This window comes from Alosa alosa, chromosome 10 (assembly GCF_017589495.1).
Source record: "Alosa alosa isolate M-15738 ecotype Scorff River chromosome 10, AALO_Geno_1.1, whole genome shotgun sequence".
In the NCBI taxonomy this organism is placed as follows: domain Eukaryota; kingdom Metazoa; phylum Chordata; class Actinopteri; order Clupeiformes; family Clupeidae; genus Alosa; species Alosa alosa.
Window position 1 is genome coordinate 26,507,795 of NC_063198.1, and position 18,587 is coordinate 26,526,381.

Consider the following 18,587-nt stretch of genomic DNA (forward strand, 5'->3'; position numbering starts at 1 on the left):
AAGTGGGTCATTATTGGATCATCCAGCAGGTTGATGATCCAAAAGCATAGGTCCAGATCAACAGAGAAATTGTTTACTGAACACAAAATTAAACTTCTGCCATGGCCATTTCAGTCCCCTGATATGAACTCTATACATAACCAGTTGATTGGGCTAAAGCGCAGAATAGACAAGAGAGAGTCTGGTACCTGGACAAATTAACAAAAGTTGTTTTTTTTACACTTTTTACTTATTACGCAACTTTACCAATAAATGTGGAGGGTACTTTATTTGTTCTTTCTATTCTATACACTCTTTTATTTCTTAAAAAAAATAATTACTGTATATAAAGAGCATTTCATTAGGAAACTCGATAGTCAGGCCAATTCAAATACATAATGCCCCACCTGGATTAGAACCTTGTTATGGGAGAACATATTTACATTGTGTTAAAAATGACAATCGGTCGATATTGGTTATCAGTTTTTGAAAAACTCAAATATCGAAATTGGTATCGGCCTCGAAAATTCTATATCGGTCAGGCTCTATAGGAGATGGAGACAAATTGACATTCACACACACACAGGCACGCACACACTCACACGCATGCATGCAAACACGCAGTTAGAGACAAATTGATTTATTTTCACATAGAGGATGTACAAACACCTGCTGTTATATTTTATACTGCTGCTCCTAGGGGGCTTTTGATCATCCTCGGACCCCCAAAATATGGCCCCACCTGAAGATCTCCCCTGCAGTCCTGCAGTCCTCAGAGGGAGCAGCACAGTTCAGATGACCTGTGAAGTACCTCAGTCTCAGTCTGCGTCTCTGTGTCTCTTCTACCTGGATGGGATAGAAGCTGCTCCATACAGTCACCCATCATGTCAAATGTCCCTCACTGGTGTTCAGATCCAGCAGTGGACACGTCAGAGTTCCCCTCTAGAGGCTAAAGTGGGGTGTAATTACCTCACAGAAGGAGAAAGAACTCAATCAGATCACTCAGATTATGTTTCATTGACTGTTATGGGTGAGAATTCTCACATTCTAGTGTTTGATAATATATATGTACAGTAAATGAAAAATGTACAGTATGTTACTTCTGATGACATAGAATATATTAATAGATGTCACGTACAGAACATATCTAAAAACTTTGTGTGGATTCTAATGTCTCTGATAACTCTCTGGTCTCTCAACACAGACAGACTGCAGAAGCCTAACATAAAGGTCCTTCATGATGGTTTCATCTCCATTGTCTGTGACATACCCAAGCATTTTGGTGAGGCCACTGACTGCCAACTTTACACTGGTGATGAACGCCAGTCTTATCTAAAAACAAAGACATCAAAGAGTGCAACTGGAGACCTGTTCTGCCAGTTTACTGTGAACAAAGATGATTTATTCAGACGCCTGCAGTCAGTGAGAAGCAGAGGGGTGAGCTGTGATTATACAGTGAACACAGAACCTCCATCTCTCTCTCCACGCAGTGACCCTTACAACTTTACAGGTCAGATATCACACTTGTTAAAAGTGAAAGTAAAAAGCTCATTCCATGTCTCTCATTGCAAATTCCACATTTCTTTCAGCAGGTTTAAGTGTTATCACCAGAAAAGCACATCTGCCATCTTCACAGCCAGGTATGTATGGTGCTCTGAACAAAAATAACTTAACATTTACAATTTTATTTCAGGTAAACGGTTGCAAACAATGGTAGTTTATGATAACTCTTGTGCAGCAGCCTTTTTACATTGATGAGTGTTATACCACGTACTTACCGATTCTCAGAACACGTTTAATAACTTTAATAACTAAACATTAGGAAATGCAAATGTGACAGAGATTACATGTCAGAGATGCAGGAAGCACTTTGTAACAAAGTTTTGCAGCCGTGTAAAATAATTTGTGGATGTGCAAAGAAATTAGGTACCTGAAGAAATATTTTGTGCATGTGTAAAATATTCATAGACATATGATATACTCATGTGTGAAAATGTTTTATAATTGTAGAAACAGTTTATACATGTGTGAAGAAGTTTTATGTCAACATGATTTGAAAATGCATGTAATTTAATCGAGCCACTACATCACTACACAAACCATTACAGCAATCAAAATGTTATCACATTTTCACAAGTCATTCAAATATGATGCCTGAAAGAATGTGTGGAGCATTGCAGATGTGGTATCCTCAGTAATTTTGGCCACCGCATGAATCAATGGTGTGATCCTTATCTCAACAACACAAATATACGGGTCACCACAGGGAAATTTATCTGAAGATGATGATATAGTTGTTGACAAAACTGTATGTAGGCTACTTAGAATGGCCACACCCATCTAGATCTCCTTTCAGGGAGATACCAGTCTGGAACAAAATAATTAACATTTTCATCGGACCCCAAAAAGAGAAACACCAAAAATTGCAGTTGCAAGAATGTGTTTTGTATTCATAGCAAAAGTAGACCTACACATTTTTGTTTCCTGACTACTGATGCTGTTCATTTTCAGTTTGTAAAGTTTTGGCAAAGTAGGAAGTAACGTTAGGAACGATAGGATTCCCTGATCAATGTGATTGGTTAGGCTGGACCAATGATTTTAAAGTTAATGCTACGGCTACGTCCATCACCATGCTAGTTGGAAAGGTTTCCCAATCATGAATCCCCAGACTCTATTCTCAAAGTGAGTTTGGTTGAAACCAGGCTATTCACCCTTGTCACGCTGGGCGAAAACGAGGCTTTGGTTGTAGTGAGTGAATGGAGTAATAGCTTATTGCTGTCTATTTCTTACCAATGATGGAACAAAGAACTATTTTTCTCATTGTTTCCCAGGAGACATGGACATTTGTTGGCAGTGGATTGCCAAAATAAAGTGCGGTGTTGGGCCGTATTTTGACATTTAGCCGAGATAGCACACCAGTCGTTCCTCTACTTGCGTTATATAGGTGGTGATGCAGCCCTGTCCTACTAATATATTCTTTATACTGATCTCAGGATCTGATTTCCTTCATTAGCCCCCTTTTCAACATCCATCATCATGAATATTAATCGGAAAGACTCAAGGTTTTTCGTCCAAGCCATCAGGATTGTTATCAAAGCAGCTGAAATTGTATATGATATAAGAGAATGGAGTGCGACAGCAGTTTTACCACAACATCCTGCTTTTCACACTGAAAATGTTCAAAATGGCGTTCACGTGACAAGTGACATCAAGGACTTTCAAAGTCCAAAAAATCTATAACATATCCAGATATTGTAGAGTCTTGCCCATAAAATAACTGGAGGTACTATGTCTGTTATTGTTTCACCAAAGCACCTGCTGTTACTGCTGCTCCTCCTCCAAGGCCCCACCTGAAGATCTCCCCTGCAGTCCTCAGAGAGAGCAGCACAGTTCAGATGACCTGTGAAGTACCTCAGTCTCAGTCTGCGTCTCTGTGTCTCTTCTACCTGGATGGGATAGAAGCTGCTCCATACAGTCACCCATCATGTCAAATGTCCCTCTCTGGTGTTCAGATCCAGCAGTGGACACGTCAGAGTTCCCCTCTAGAGGCTAAAGTGGGGTGTAATTACCTCACAGAAGGAGAAAGAACTCAATCAGATCACTCAGATTATGTTGCATTGACTGTTCTGGGTGAGAATTCTCACATTCTAGTCAGTCTAGTGTTTGATAATCTATCAATGAATTTTACAGCATGTTACCTCTGTTTTGTGTGGACTCTAATATCTCTGATAACTGTCTGGTCTCTCAACACAGACAGACTGCAGAAGCCAAACATAATGGTCCTTCATGATGGTTCCATCTCCATTGTCTGTGACATACCCAAGCATTTTGGTGAGGCCACCCACTGCCAGCTTTACACTGGTGATGAACGCCAGTCTTATCTAAAAACAAAGACATCAAAGAGTGCAACTGGAGACCTGTTCTGCCAGTTTACTGTGAACAAAGATGATTTATTCAGACGCCTGCAGTCAGTGAGAAGCAGAGGGGTGAGCTGTGATTATACAGTGAACACAGAACCTCCATCTCTCTCTCCACGCAGTGACCCTTACAACTTTACAGGTCAGATATCACACTTGTTAAAAGTGAAAGTAAAAAGCTCATTCCATGTCTCTCATTGCAAATTCCACATTTCTTTCAGCAGGTTTAAGTGTTATCACCAGAAAAGCACATCTGCCATCTTGTTTGGCCATTATGTTTGGCCCATTTTTTGGCCCATTTTTTCTGCCTCTCTAAAGAGCCAATCCGCCCATCGCTTTCTGACCAGCCAGGTAGACAATTAGCATAGAGCCCACAGCCCATAAACCCATTCAACAAAGCCCATATTAAATGGCCAGTATTTACTCCACAAAAACGCAAGTGACTTAACAAAAGTGACTTGACTTAACTTAACCCACCAAGTAGCTCTAAAACTATATATATATATATATATATATATATATATATATATATATATTATACATGGTTCGGTGTGTACCTCGGTTTTGGTTTGTTAATTTTTGATACGGTAAGCCTGTACGTTCAAATTCACTGACAATATTGCTGATGCACAACGAGAATAGTATTTTGAAAAGGTGTCAAATGTGTTTTGACGTTAATTGACTAAACTGAAATATGGTCCGCCATTAATATGTTTGTCTTGGAACGCGAATTTTAAACATGGTCCACACACAAAACATTATTTTTGTTGATTACTGTTGGACTGCATTCGATACATTCGGCACAGATTTGTATTGAACCTAACGTCCTGTAGCTAAATGTTTCGGTACGAATATGTGTACCTTTACACCCCTAATACGTATGTAAGAGAGAAACATATAACATTTAACAATTCAACAACATCATAAACATAACAATTCATTCAAGAGTCATTTCAAGCCTGTTGCATTAGTACATGGTATTACATTTTATTACAGTTTGTTACTCTTGACTGCATGGTGTAGATACACTGTAACAACGCCCCTATAATATCAAGTGTGTGTTTCTTATTTATAGCCAGGTTTATGCACATAGTTATTTAATACACATATCTGAAGTAAGTAAATCTAACAGGTCTTTTTTTTCACTGTGTATTTTTAATGTGTCTATTGCTCACCTTGGTTCACCTTGTTAATTGTCTTCATCTTGTGTGTTTGTGATTTTCTAGATGAACCTGAAATGACCACAAGCTATTCAGTAAGTATAAGAAGCTAGGATTTGCTATGATATTTCTGAAGCAGGGTCAAATCAAATTTCATATTTTCCTCTACAGCAGCAGTCAGTGACATTTGGGACTTTCTGTCTGGCACATCCTGAAGCGCCCACATCTAAACAGACCGATGAGAAACAACTGTAGAACTGCTTTAACAGAGTGGGAATCATCTACAAAAATTATATCACAAGCTGAGTAACTTCATGTCATGAGCTATGGTGTCGACCTTGTTGAAAGATGCTATGCTGAGTTATTTAATTTAAAGCATCCAAAATTACCTAGAAATAGCATCACAATATGATTATGATGTCTGGTCAAAAGGGCCTAGGAACCAGAGGGGCGTAAGTGACATTTCTCTAACTCAGGAGGGCCTAAACATTGTGTTCAGTGTTAAGTCCTTTGGTTTTTCACTAATAATGCTAAAATTAACAAGAATTTTTTTATTAGAAATAAAATCATCTTCTCCTTTTGAAAGTAGAAATAGTTGCTCAAGAGCTTTTATTTGATGTATACACCTCAATTTTGCCCAAAATGAGACTTATGTCCCTCTGGTTCTCACACCTCCTCATGCTCTGTGTTATCCCCTGTATGCATTCAAACCTTTTGTAATACCATGTTGTACCACATGTGGCCGCTGTAGTCAATACAATCCAAGTCAAAATGGAAGAGTGTCGTGTGCGTGGACCTAGCAGGCAAGTTCTTTGATTTTATGGCGATTTGCCCGAACATCTAATGCCCTGGGAGCTTTTCTGGGAGGACAAAGAGGATGGAGGGTCGAGTGAGGACGACTGGTCCTCTGAGGAGGACTGGCCAGGTCCCTCTACTGCTCCAGTCCAGGCTCCCCAACTCTCTGCAGTCCCCGCTCCAGTCCTAGCTCCCCAACGACCAGTCCCGATTCCGGCTCCAACTCCAGTGCCGATTCTGACCCTGGCTCCGGCTCCAGTCCCGAGTCTGGCTCCCGCTCCGGCTCCTGCTTCGGTTCCCGCTTCTGCTCCTGCTCCGGCTCCTGCTCCAGTCCCGCGTTCGACTCCGACCGGCCGTCCACCTGACCTGCCGACCCTGTCCGGCCGTCCACCCGGCCGCCCGCCTGACCCACCTGCCTTGGCCCCCTCCGCCCAAGTGTGTCTCCGCCCCTCACATGATCCTTGTTAGTTTAATTATGGTTTCCACCTGAGTCTTGTTCCTTGTTCACCTGTGCCCTGTTAACCCCTGTGTATTTAAACCCTCTGTCTCCCCTCAGTCCCCTGTAGGTCATTGATGTTGTTATACGTGGTTGCTGATATTAAAGATTCCTGGTTACCTCGATCTCGCCTTTCCTCAACTTGCCCTGCTCCTCGGTCCAGCTCTCCCCTTACAGCTACCGTGACTGTTACATTCTGTCCGGTAGGCCTATATAATGGGAAGTTCTTTATTCACATTCAGAAACATCAATAAGACTGAAACTAAGTCTAGCATTAGGCTATTTGGTCAGGTGTGCAAAAAGTAAGACATAACAGTTTATCCTCACTGCAAAAACGGCTTATCTAACAAAATCTAACCAAGTGTTATTAATCTTATATCAAGATAAGAAAAACTAGTTGGTATTGTTTTCAGTATAAAGAGAATTACCTAGTGCTTTCTTGTGAAATCATTTGACTTAATTTAAAAAATAATTCACTTATTTTAAGACATCTTATCTTGAAAACAAGCAAATTTGTCTGCCAGTGCGTTAAGCAAATTTGTCCTAAAAACAAGCAAATTTTTCTGCCAGTGCATTGAGCAAATTTGTCTTGATAAGACTCCTTAAAATAAGTTAAAGTCTTCTTAAATTAAGTCAAAATGATCTTTTGAGAGGGCTCTAGGTAAGTCTTTTCATACTAAAAACTAGATTTTAGATTTAAAATTAGATTTTTTAATCTTAATATAAGATCAATAACACTTGGTTAGAATTCATTTTTTGCAGTGCTGAAGAGTTAGGAGAGGAGAGGCAGAGGGGCCTTCCAAAGAAGGTGGGGAAAGGAGAAGAGGGAGTAAAGGAGTGAGCCAGATAACGGGTCCTGATGAATGCTCGACAAATAACAATATGTTAATAAATGTAGCCTATTTAGGTACATGTGTTGACAATGTTTCACGCGTGCAATGCACATACACTTTCACCTACCACAAGTCTCACTCTTAGTTGATCTAAAAAGAGGTGAACAATATACAGTGATGAAGATTGTGGTTATAAAAAATAATACAAATTTAAAACAAATTTTGCCCCTGCATACATGTGTATGTGTTTTTGTAGTGAGGGTTGTGGGTTTAAGGCCTCCCCTTCATATCAGTTTCACCAGAGACTTTCTAATGTGGAGACACCGCACTCAAAAAATACTCCATAGAAATGTATGGGGCTAGTTTGTCACGCCAATATGGCCGTTGTCTACACATATCCCACCCCTTCCTTGGCAAAACGTCGACATGTAAATACATTGAGCCAATCATGTGGTGTGATGTGAATACATCGAGCCAATCATATGGTGTGTTGTGAAGACATCGTGCCAATCATGTGTTGTGATCTTGCCGCTGGAGCAAGATTGGTGTCGTGAAGCCTTGCGCACGCGCAGTTCGACCCAAAGACTGTGCCCGATGAGTGCCCATAAAACGTTGGTAAATGGCCGCAGAGTGGAGGGACTTACCTAAAAGGACTTTGGTTTCACTTCTACATTCCCACAGAACTATCGTCATTGGAAACAGTCATATATTTTTAGTCTCTCACTCTGGTGTGTGTGGTTTCCTGTTGTCTGTCATCATTTCATGTCTCTATTTGATGTCCGTGTCAGACCACTTTTCAGGTCCTTCATCAACATGGCTGTATGCAGAATGGTGTGCTTTCTCTATGGCATAGTTTTTATTATTCACTCATGTAAGTGCTGACATTTTGTCATTTATTTTACCATCATATTATCTAACGTTAGATATCAGTCATCACTGTTGAAAGATGACTGATGTCTAATGTTGAGTTACAGAAAAAGTGGAGTCATCTGGAGTCACCAAGTCTCCAAAAAATAGACAATTTAAAATGGATGTCAGGAAAAGTATTTTTGTCATTTAATTATGAATGTAAATAGTTGGAGTTGTTATACAGTGGGACTTTGCCTGGAAGCATGTGCTATGGTCAGATAAAATGAAAATGAAGCTTTAGGGCAACAGATATTTAAGGTGGGTTGGAAGGATGACCATACTGAAAAGAGCCCTATACCTACTGATACGTATAGTGTCTGGGTCTGTGATCTGGGGGTACCAATAAATGTGGAGGGCACTGTTTTGTTTTTGAATAAGAAACCTTGCGTTGTCTTGTTTCTTTATCTCTCTTTTCTTAGATCCATTTCACTTCACAAAAGCCCAAGGTCAGTTTACAATCTGAAGTGCTTGTTTCATGACAGATGTTAATAATATAATTAATATTTTTTTATAAAATGAAACATTTTTTCTACATTCCTCATGCAAGCAGGGATATTAGTAAAATCATTATTAAAAATAATTATTATTTATTCATGATTCAAAGTTGGCACATTCAAACCATTGTACAGCAGTGTTTTTCACCTTTAAAGCTGCAGCATCAGTAACTTTATGATGTGGCTTTATTGAACCATGTGATTAGCCTTTTGTTCTGCTGTGTTTGACAGTTGGTCAAATACTCAACACGTTTCTGGTTAACAGAGATGTCATCAATGCAGGATGTAGTCAAACTGCTTCTGCCTTAGGTTAACATTGTGCCTCAAGTATCTGGCGAATTGATTATGTAACTATCATCTTCGATTTTTATTATGTTCTGATGTGTTTGTTTGTGCACACAGCTAATAGGCTGTATGTGCCTGTATAACCACAACATAAGATGTTTAAGATCATCAGACTTGTCATTAATAAATCTGTTTTTCTTTTTGTTTTAAATACATTTTCACAGGGTTGTCCCCTACACTGACAGGGTCCTCATACATTGTAAGGGAGAGAGACTCAGTTGATCTGAGCTGTGTGGTCTCTCGGTCTCCTCCTTTTTCAGACTGTATTTTCTCCTTAGTGGATAAAAAGGCAAATACATACAAAGCCCCATCATGCCAGCTGTCCCTCACAGGGGAAGAACTGATGAGATGGTCAGGCTTGGTCACATTACCTGCTATAATCAGAGTCAACTGCTACACTGCTGATAAACCATCACAGCAATCACAATCTGTTTCAGTTATTGTTCACGGTAAGATGTCATCACATTTCAAAGTTATTCAATGATGCTATTGCCTGAAAGACTGTGTGGAGCATTGCCGATGTGATATCCTGTTATTTTGGCCACCATGAGACAGTGGTGTGATCCTTATATCAACACAAAAAGACTGGTCATTATAGGGAAATGTGTAGACTCTGTTTGATTTCGCCCTGCAGCTCAGACTGGGGACCTGTACATTTTTTCTATCCTGCTTCCGTTACAAATCTGCAGGGTCCAATCAGGTTCGCTTCACCTGGATTGTTGGTCTGATTGGTTGAAGCGTACATAGTCATTTGAACTATACCCATTAATTGTGCCTCTTCTGCAGTAGAAAATGCATAGCAGACTCCCCAGACTAATGTTCAATCTTAAAGGAGTGAGCTTGGTCTGGTGATAGCCAGACTAGGAAATGTGTCTGAAAAACAAGACTTTAAAAGAGATGGTGAAATGAGTTGTTGACAAATATACTTTGTACTGTGTCAAATTGACTGAGAATTTTCAAATTCCAAAAAGTTTTATAATGTCCAGATATTGTAGAGTCTTGCCCAATGTGTACCATAAAATAACTGGAGGTGTCTGTTATTGTTTCACCAAAGCACCTGCTGTTACTGCTGCTCCTCCTCCTCCTCCATGGCCCCACCTGAAGATCTCCCCTGCAGTCCTCAGAGAGCAGCACAGTTCAGATGACCTGTGAAGTACCTCAGTCTCAGTCTGCGTCTCTGTGTCTCTTCTACCTGGATGGGATAGAAGCTGCTCCATACAGTCACCCATCATGTCAAATGTCCCTCACTGGTGTTCAGATCCAGCAGTGGACACGTCAGAGTTCCCCTCTAGAGGCTAAAGTGGGGTGTAATTACCTCACAGAAGGAGCAAGAACTCCATCAAATCACTCAGATTATGTTTCATTGACTGTTTTGGGTGAGAATTCTAGCATTCTAGTCAGTCTAGTGTTTGGAAATGTGTCAATGAGCATTATGTGTGGACTCAAGTAGATCTAATAATTGTCTGGTCTCAACACAGACAGACTGCAGAAGCCAAACATAATGGTCCTTCATGATGGTGTCATCTCCATTGTCTGTGACATACCCAAGCATTTTGGTGAGGCCACCCACTGCCAGCTTTACACTGGAGATGAACGCCAGTCTTATTTAAAAACAAAGACATCAAAGAGTGCATCTGGAGACCTGTCCTGCCAGTTTACTGTGAACAAAGATGATTTATTCGGACGTCTGCAGTCAGTGAGAAGCAGAGGGGTGAGCTGTGATTATACAGTGAACACAAAACCTCCATTACTCTCTCCACGCAGTGACCCTTACAACTTTACAGGTCAGATATCACACATGTTAAAAGTTAAATTAAAAAGCCCATTCCATGTCTCTCACTGATCATTGATTTCAGTCCAAATGAACATGATTACTTTTAATAATGTAAACTTTAGATCTGATGACTTGAGATGACTAGCCTGATAAAAACCAAACTCAATCACTTTGTGAACAAAGTCTGGACACTCAAGATTGCGAAACCTTTCCAACACTAGCATGGTGACAGGCCAGATATTGTGTTAACTTTGAACTCATTGGTCCATCCTAACTAGGCACATTGATCAGGGATTCCTGATTACTTCCTACTAAACTTTACAAACTGACAATAAACCGCATCGGCAAACAGGAAACCATGTATGTGAACCTACCTTTGCTGTAAAGAAACGAACACATTTTTACGATTAACCACAAATTTCAAAATTATAGCGTCATCCCCTCTCGTCTCTGATTGGGCAGGTAGGCTAATCTGCTGACCGATGGAAATGCTAGTAAACTATAGTGTTCCAGACTAGTATCTCCCTGAAAGGAGACTTTGGTGGGTGTGGCCAGACAGACATTGGGGTCCGTGTATCAGTTAAATTTCCATTGAAAAGAACTATTGGAAAATTGGATTGAATGTTTTTTCATATCATTTTTAAATAGAACATTTAACTGATTAGTGTTACATGGATCCTATGGGATGACTCTACAGAAGTCTAACCTTCCAAAATGGAGTGACGTAGGGAGTGGGAGGTCTGGCTCTGGAGTGGGGGAAAGTTTACTAACTGGTTGCCATGGTGACTATTAGGCTAATGCCGGAGCTCCATGGATGATGTTTTTTTTTTTTTTTTTTTAAATTTTTTTAAGTAGTCGGGCATGTACTCACCTCACCTTGTGTTGACTGAACTTACTCAAATAAGCTGTGTTGGAACTGAAATCTCAGAGTTTCACATCTCAGGGTCCCAGAAGTCAGGGAGATACTGAGAGTTTGTTAATACTGCCATGTAGCTTACATGTACTATGAAGCGAGGCTACAGGCTTTAAATTAGTTGTGTAATGTTCCTCTTTGTGTTTTCTTAAGCATTACGCAACATTTCCAACCTTTTGTTGATCCCATCCTAACTTTAAAAAAATATATAGCCCTTATTTCATGGCGAATGATTATCTATTAATTAATTATTACATTTTGTTACTGTGCCATTATTTTATGGAATCTTGCCAGATATAGCTAATAACCATTTCTGAAAAGCAATAAGCCACTCAAGACCGTAGGTTACATTATGAAATAGCTAAGGGAGGTTTTAGGCACTTCGCTTGCGCATCATGACTAAAACAGCCCTCTCGGCGCTTATTACTTATGTGAACAAATGTTTTTCATAAAATAGTGCAATATGTCAGTTTCAACATTTGATATGTTGTCTAATTTATTTTTGCAACTAAATATTTTATTTATGTGATTTTCAGATTATCATGTTGGAAATGGGGTTGTAACATATAGGCAATAGGCCTAGGCCTATATGTTAAAATAAGAATCATTACACATTTCACACTGTTAATCTGCTGTCCACAGCAGCCACAACAACAGCAGCAACAACATGTGAAACAACAGTAACATCAACAACAACTTCAATATTAACATCAACAACAACAGTAACATCAACAGCAATTTCAACATTAACATCAACAACAAAAATACCAGCAAAAACAAAATATCCATCATCCTCAGTGTCTGGTAGGTATACAGTATTTTAAACACTCCCTCCAGTGAAGTTTTCCACCTTGTTTGTATGATGTGAGAAAGTTCTCATAACAGTGAAAAGCAGTTTGCAGTAAAGCTAACCACAGCATCGTATATGGCAGGAAATTAGCAAGCAGCCTATGATAACCTAATGCTATACAGGCCGGATTAAAGTGTGTGGCTGTATTAAAGTTAAAAGGGCCATTAGCAGATACTAGAAAAATCCTAAATGTTGGAAATGTTGGACTACCATATGAGGGACGGTAGTCTCCATTGAATTTTAAATGAGTGTCTCCATCCTGCACAGTTGTTTTAATTTTGAATGTTAAATGAATGTCAAATATTAAACTAACTTTACTGCTTTCAGGTTAGTCAACTGATCTACCTTACAGTAAAATGGTGATCGTGACAGTAATATGCTTGATGGAAAGACTGTGTATAAATGATTTGCTTTTTCCTCTTCCCTATATAATTTGTTGGTATAGACCCAGCAGTTTCAACTAGTCTAAGAGACTACCAAACTCAACCGGCAAAGGATTCCTTTACATTTGGTAAACTTTTCAATTCTTCTCACACATGAATGATACCTGGTTTTCAGTGAGTCATACATACTCTGCATGACACTGTGTCTCTGATTAAGGTCCATGGTTGTCTTTGCCAGCCGTGGCACTTGTAGTGGGCCTGTTCCTGGTGGTCCTCACGGCCTCATGTCTCTGCTCCAGTGAGTTTTCACTTCCTTGTCATCAGAAGGTGTCTTGTCAATTGGATTTTTATGAGTTACTGAAACTGCCTTGCCACAGAGCATTTTAGCGGTTTGTTGATGTCTGTTTGATTGTGATAGATAATGAAGTCAGCTGGGTTCAGTGGTGTTTAATGTGTGTTTATTTGCACTACTGGTTATATGTGAAACTGCACTTCGTTGTACTGGTATTTTACTTGTTCAGTGACAAAGTTGATTAGTCTGACCTAATCTACTTAAACATCAGCGTCATCTGGCAGTGTCACTTCATCTGCATTTGATTAAGCACTAGGCTACTGTAAATGCCCTCCCTTAGAATGTTACATACGTTTCTTGATGAATATTTGGTTGATTGTCGATAATGGAGTGCTTATGCTTGTGTTTAGTGTGGGAATATTAAAGAAACATCTCTGTGTTATATGATTTTGAACATATTTTTGTGAAAATGTTTGTGTAGCATGTTAATGTAAATACCTAACTCTTTCCTACAGAGAGGCATAAACACACAAGGTCAGAGAAATCAGCAGTCCACACATCAAATACAGACACAAAATACATCTTCAAAATACAGACCACATTTGCTTATCATACAGTATAAATGTATTTTGTTTTTGTTTCTGTCCAGATCACAGAATGCCACCTATTGGAGAAGTAAGAAATCATGATATACTCTACCAATAACAAATGTTTTTTTTAAACAATTATTAACAAACTTTTAAAGGAACACGCCAGCTCTACCTCAGAGTTAGATTCAGTAAGAGGATAGTGTCTTTTCTGTGTTTGCAATAATCCAGTCTTGCATAATTCACTTCTAGTGAATTATGCTAAGCTAATGGTGTCAGACTGGGTATTAAAAATGTTTTCATTGACTGCATATTATGTGAAAACTACATGAATTGTGTTAATGATGTGGCCACAAGAGGTGGATGTTGTGCTCATTGAATTTAGAGTTTTAAAAGCATGTGATTGATTGATTCATACATGTAGGTGATTCCATCAGATTTGGTCCAAATGAGATCAAGGTGAGTACAGAAGATTTAACAGCTGATGTTTATAGCCTATTACATCTCTCAGTAACTCATCCTTTCACTGACTGAGCTGAGCATGGTGAAGCCTGTGAAGAACCTTATCTACACACAACACTAACATCACATCATAAAAAAAGCGTGTTCAGAAACCTCTCTCCCTCTCCTTAAGATCAAATATCTGCTCAGTGATAACAACTACTCACTGTATATAATTGTCTTCTTCCAGCAGCCGAATACAGGGGGTGATGGGTCTCTCCTTGGCCTCTCGGAAATCTCAGGTAAAAACTGTATCTGGAACACTGTTGATAAAGGATGAAGTTACTGTATAACAATTTTAATATGAATATGAAGATATAATTTCCCCTAGCGTTGATAACAAAAATATGACTGGTAATCATGTGTGATTTACTGTTTTAAATGTCATTTTCAGCAGCAGAACACATAGCTACTACTACAAATGTTGTAGCAGTATATGTTTTGTTTATAAAAAGTTGGTTCCAAACCTTTGACTGGTACCTGCTGAAAAAAACAGCCTGACCAGCTACAGTAAAGGTGGTTTGCTGGTTGACCAGCTTGTTTGACCACCCTATGATGGTTGACCTGCTAGACCAGCAAAACTCTTGCGAAAACATACATTCAGCTGGTTTTGCTTGTCGTACCACCTCAAGCTGGTCATTTTAGCTGGTGTTGCTGGTCTATAGTGCTGGTTTAACTGGCCATGCCAGCTTATGTTGGTCATTCTAGCAAACCAGCATGGCCAGCTTGACAGGCTGGTCACCAGCATGACCATCTTGCACCAGCTGTATCCCACAAGACAGGCTGGTCACACCAGCATGACCAGCTTCCTCAGATGGTCACACCAGCATATCCAGCTGGTGGCCTAACCAGCTACACCAGCAAAGTCCAGCAAGAGCTGGAAGAAAACCAGCAAAGACCAGCTAAAACCAGCTACCAGCATAAACTGGTTTCTAGCTGTTTTTTTCAGCAGGGGTACTTTATTTCAGTGGGTCACATTGTGTGTCACGTATACTTTGTTCTAGTGTGAGACATACTTATCCTGACCACATGTACACATCCTCATACGTTCTCATGCATTTGGTGTTTCAGGCAGTGATCTGAAAAAAGACTCGGAGCAGGATGTGGTAAGGCTGATTTACCTTTACAAGTACCTTTACAAGTACTTCTCTTAAGTTGGACCAACTTATTTCTGTACAGTATTACCGTAAAGGATATTTTCAGTAACTAAACCTATGCACTTTGTTTCCCTCAGTCCAACCCGTGTCATGTGTACAGCACCATTCCTGACACACTGGACGTTTCCACCCAGCAGAACCCCACCTACAGCTTAGCACAGGCAGAAAGGGACCCACACACCAGCCAGCAGGGCCCCACCTACAGCTTAGCACAGGCAGGAAGGGACCCACACACCACCCAGCAGAACCCCACCTACAGCTTAGCACAGGCAGGAAGGGACCCACACACCAGCCAGCAGGGCATGACCTACAGCTTTCTGCAGGTCTAATTTCACTGGTCCTGTAGTCTTTAAACTAAAGCTATAACAAAATGTGTACAAGCTACTATCATTGTGTCAGTAGACATATAACTGTGCCATCAATGTAGTCAATAGGGCACTGTAATGCAAGACTATACAGTATGAGGCTGTGGCCAAAATGCTTATATATTTTCTTGTCTTCTGATACATTCTGTCAGTAGTGAAACAGCCTGCAAGAATAAGATGAAAACCTTATGGCCAAGACAGACAACCTAGAGACACATGTGCAGAATGAATGTAGACATATGATATCATTTGGATCCTATGGTAAAATATTCATATAACATATATAAGATTCCTTATAACAAATTACAGTTAATATGTTGCTAGCACGTGGTCTTGTTTTTCTGTTCTGTCTCCAGTAAATACTAATGTATTCTTATCTACTGAAATGCTATGAAATGACACAGACTCTGTACTCAGGCTAACACACAGTTAGACTCCAGCTGTACAGTGGAAAATATGTCTTTATTTGTTGTTCTTTTCTCTTGGGAGGACAAAATGTACATAGGTCTTTGAAGCTCTTTATAAAAGCAATGTTCTTAAAACAGGCGTGTGGGGTTTCAGTCTGAGCCTAAAGCTCTGCAGCGAAACCCACTGACACTGTGGTTTAAATGCTTACTGGCATGGCTATATGCTCATGTACTACAACAGTTTCCTCAATCTGTCCATGCATTGTTTTAGTTACTACTTCTATATGAAATCACCTCAGCTGTAAAAATTAAGAGGTAGAATGAAATGAACAGCTTAACATTTGTCACTCTTTTTATCGATTAAAATCCACACTTAACACATCAGAGTATTCAATAGACAAAAGCAATCAAGGCAAAAACGTCATTCCAACAAACTGTCACATCACCTTTGTAGGTACTGTAACATTTGAATTCACTTTTCTTACATATTTTAAACAAGTCAATGGCTAATTTGTGTTCTAGTGTGTGCAGTCACTCTGACCAACAGAGGTATGGCCCACAGTGTGTAACAAATTATCTTTTGTCTTTCTAATAAATGGTCTTTCCTAGAAGACTTGTACTCTCTGGATGGCTGTTTTGTCTGTATGTTCTCTGCATGTTGTGCTCTAAAGGGATATTTCCCTACAAATCAGAAAGATTTTCTCTGGACAGTGGTCACCATTTGCTCCTGGATAAGCATGATGTGCTCTGATTGGTGGTCTCCATTGTTGGCTATTAACATGGTTTGCTTTGATTGGTGGCATCTGATACTTGTCATCAGCATGGTGAACTGTGATAGGCGGCTTCCTCTGGTCAGCGTGGGGTCCAAGACGGTCACCTGGTGATGAAGGTGATCAGTAGAGGAAGCAGAGCAGCCATGAGCTGGGGGGAGAGAGAAGAGGCCCCTCCACACTCCCTGGCGTTCTCCTGCACACACACACACGGGCACACACACAAACACAAATTAGTTTTGTCATGACTTGCAAATGATACATGCTATACAGTATTATTGATAGTACACTAGAATTATGTCATACAGTAGATAGATAGATAGATATACTTTATTGATCCCCAAGGGGAAATTCAACACACATGTCATTCAGTACACATGCAAGCCCTCCTTTTGATCATACAGTCTACATGAACATTTCTATGAGATGCATTTGTATTGAAATAATCATATAACAGACGATCAGTTGACACATTAGAGTTGCTTTTGGGAAGCGTGCCCCACCTCAGGATGGAAAGGATGGCAGGAGTCTGGTCTTTTCCTGTCCTTCTGGAACTTGAGGCGCTCACACTTCAGAGACTCGTTGTGTTCACAGGAGTCAAAGACCAAACACAACCACACAGACTCACCAACGGAGGAGCCTTTGTGTAAATAGCATCATCACAATGACAAGATGATAACCACCATGTAGCTATCATGTAGTCTATTTCTATATCACTTTGTGAGAAGCATGAATGAACATTAGGGCTGTGACGTTTTGGGAGGCTGTTTAGAAACAAACTACAGAAGAAAAATGAATATGAATTATCCTCTATAGCCTAATCCACAATTTTCCACTTTTCCCCCCCTAATAATGACATTGGAACATATGAGCAATGACACCAGCATTTCAGGAAAGGATATACATGATCTCAATAGGTTCCATGCTAACTAAAGGGATGGAGCTACAATCACATTTGTTGTCCACAACAACCATGAAGAGGTTACTGCTGGGAATCTGCTGAATGACAAAAGTCCTGCAAACAAGAGAGGCAGGTGGTTAATCGATGAGACATTCCATCGTTATATTTCAAAGATATAAAAACATATGTTTTAACAGCAATCATATCTTCATCTTTCAGTGTGTATGCTTCCTGTAGGTCAACTGGTGGTATTAGCTACTAAATGAGAAAATGCAGGCTAATGGAGGTTTTTATTTTTTGATTTTATTATTCTTTTCAGTCGTTTTTTTATTATAACTATATGTCTAACCCCATGCACATTTTAAGCATCGCATGTTAAAGTATTGAGGGCAACAGCACATCCTGAGTGAGCAGAGCTTGGTTAGGTGATGTGGTATGCTAGTGTGTATTTTAGACTGTAGCCTACCTCATGCAGCCCTCACAGTCAATGTTTCCGGCTGTCTCTTTGATGGTGCGCTCAGAAACGAAGGCAGGGTACTCTGTGTCACAGGGAACCATATGGAGGCGACCCCTCTGACCTCGATCAGCTGGGGACGGTTAGAGAATCGGCAGAGATAGTGATAGGAATAAATAATGATGCATGTTAGGTGGACCAAAAAAGAGTCTACCCCTCCCCTCCCTCCTAAAATGGATACCAACCTTTAACTGAGACATCAACATTCCACCAACTGTACAGGTTAAACTCCAAAAGAAATCTGA

At 39.9% G+C, this 18,587-nt stretch overlaps 4 protein-coding genes across 7 annotated transcripts in view; 3 read left to right on the plus strand and 1 right to left on the minus strand.

The window, feature by feature from the left end:
• The first annotated feature begins 711 nt into the window (after positions 1 to 711).
• Positions 712 to 5,311, plus strand: LOC125302354. The gene is made up of 7 exons (XM_048255510.1): positions 712 to 1,009; positions 1,184 to 1,489; positions 1,569 to 1,619; positions 3,292 to 3,609; positions 3,733 to 4,038; positions 5,123 to 5,151; positions 5,228 to 5,311. The coding sequence occupies exons 1-7, from the start codon at positions 712 to 714 to the stop codon at positions 5,309 to 5,311; spliced, it is 1,392 nt and encodes a 463-aa protein (XP_048111467.1).
• A 339-nt stretch (positions 5,312 to 5,650) lies between these two features.
• LOC125301909 (putative uncharacterized protein DDB_G0290521) lies at positions 5,651 to 12,297 on the plus strand. 4 transcript variants are annotated; one of them, XR_007194812.1, is made up of 7 exons: positions 5,651 to 6,314; positions 6,408 to 6,566; positions 8,509 to 8,535; positions 9,093 to 9,377; positions 9,983 to 10,304; positions 10,407 to 10,712; positions 12,258 to 12,297. XR_007194812.1 is itself a non-coding variant. In XM_048254757.1 (5 exons), exons 1-5 carry the CDS (start codon positions 5,900 to 5,902, stop codon positions 10,078 to 10,080), a joined length of 984 nt encoding a protein of 327 aa, XP_048110714.1. In that variant the 5' UTR covers positions 5,651 to 5,899; the 3' UTR covers positions 10,081 to 11,261. The 4 variants fall into 4 exon arrangements, 1 of the variants encoding a protein (XP_048110714.1); XR_007194811.1 differs by lacking the exon at positions 12,258 to 12,297 and having other exon boundaries at positions 10,407 to 11,261; XM_048254757.1 differs by lacking the exon at positions 12,258 to 12,297 and having other exon boundaries at positions 9,983 to 11,261.
• Positions 11,388 to 16,089, plus strand: LOC125302355 (location of vulva defective 1-like). The gene is made up of 11 exons (XM_048255511.1): positions 11,388 to 11,433; positions 12,258 to 12,419; positions 12,911 to 12,976; positions 13,066 to 13,146; positions 13,656 to 13,674; positions 13,790 to 13,815; positions 14,152 to 14,186; positions 14,419 to 14,470; positions 15,300 to 15,334; positions 15,463 to 15,708; positions 15,903 to 16,089. The coding sequence occupies exons 1-11, from the start codon at positions 11,388 to 11,390 to the stop codon at positions 15,903 to 15,905; spliced, it is 771 nt and encodes a 256-aa protein (XP_048111468.1). The 3' UTR covers positions 15,906 to 16,089.
• Positions 16,090 to 16,193: 104 nt separating this feature from the next.
• Positions 16,194 to 18,587, minus strand: part of cacna2d3 (calcium channel, voltage dependent, alpha2/delta subunit 3) — a 41,886-nt gene continuing 39,492 nt past the window's right edge. The window contains exons 34-38 of the mRNA XM_048254755.1: positions 18,528 to 18,583; positions 18,295 to 18,415; positions 17,830 to 17,942; positions 17,431 to 17,513; positions 16,194 to 17,123 (exon numbers count right to left, since the gene is read on the minus strand). Of these exons, the coding sequence (XP_048110712.1) occupies positions 17,031 to 17,123; positions 17,431 to 17,513; positions 17,830 to 17,942; positions 18,295 to 18,415; positions 18,528 to 18,583 (466 nt within the window). The 3' untranslated portion in view covers positions 16,194 to 17,030. The remainder of the gene's footprint in view (positions 17,124 to 17,430; positions 17,514 to 17,829; positions 17,943 to 18,294; positions 18,416 to 18,527; positions 18,584 to 18,587) is intronic.

Bases quoted from the DNA above. Each gene is read 5' to 3' on its own strand.
- LOC125302354 (XM_048255510.1), top strand. From the start codon at position 712: ATGGCCCCACCTGAAGATCTCCCCTGCAGTCCTGCAGTCCTCAGAGGG. The intron at 1,490-1,568 runs GTCAGATATCAC...CATTTCTTTCAG, and splicing joins TGACCCTTACAACTTTACAG to CAGGTTTAAGTGTTATCACC. The intron at 5,152-5,227 runs GTAAGTATAAGA...TTTCCTCTACAG, and splicing joins AAATGACCACAAGCTATTCA to CAGCAGTCAGTGACATTTGG.
- LOC125301909 (XM_048254757.1), top strand. From the start codon at position 5,900: ATGCCCTGGGAGCTTTTCTGGGAGGACAAAGAGGATGGAGGGTCGAGT. The intron at 6,315-6,407 runs GTTAGTTTAATT...GTCTCCCCTCAG, and splicing joins CCGCCCCTCACATGATCCTT to TCCCCTGTAGGTCATTGATG. The intron at 8,536-9,092 runs GTCAGTTTACAA...ACATTTTCACAG, and splicing joins TCACTTCACAAAAGCCCAAG to GGTTGTCCCCTACACTGACA.
- LOC125302355 (XM_048255511.1), top strand. From the start codon at position 11,388: ATGACTCTACAGAAGTCTAACCTTCCAAAATGGAGTGACGTAGGGA. The intron at 11,434-12,257 runs GTGGGAGGTCTG...TGCTGTCCACAG, and splicing joins AAAATGGAGTGACGTAGGGA to CAGCCACAACAACAGCAGCA. The intron at 12,420-12,910 runs GTAGGTATACAG...TTGTTGGTATAG, and splicing joins TCCATCATCCTCAGTGTCTG to ACCCAGCAGTTTCAACTAGT.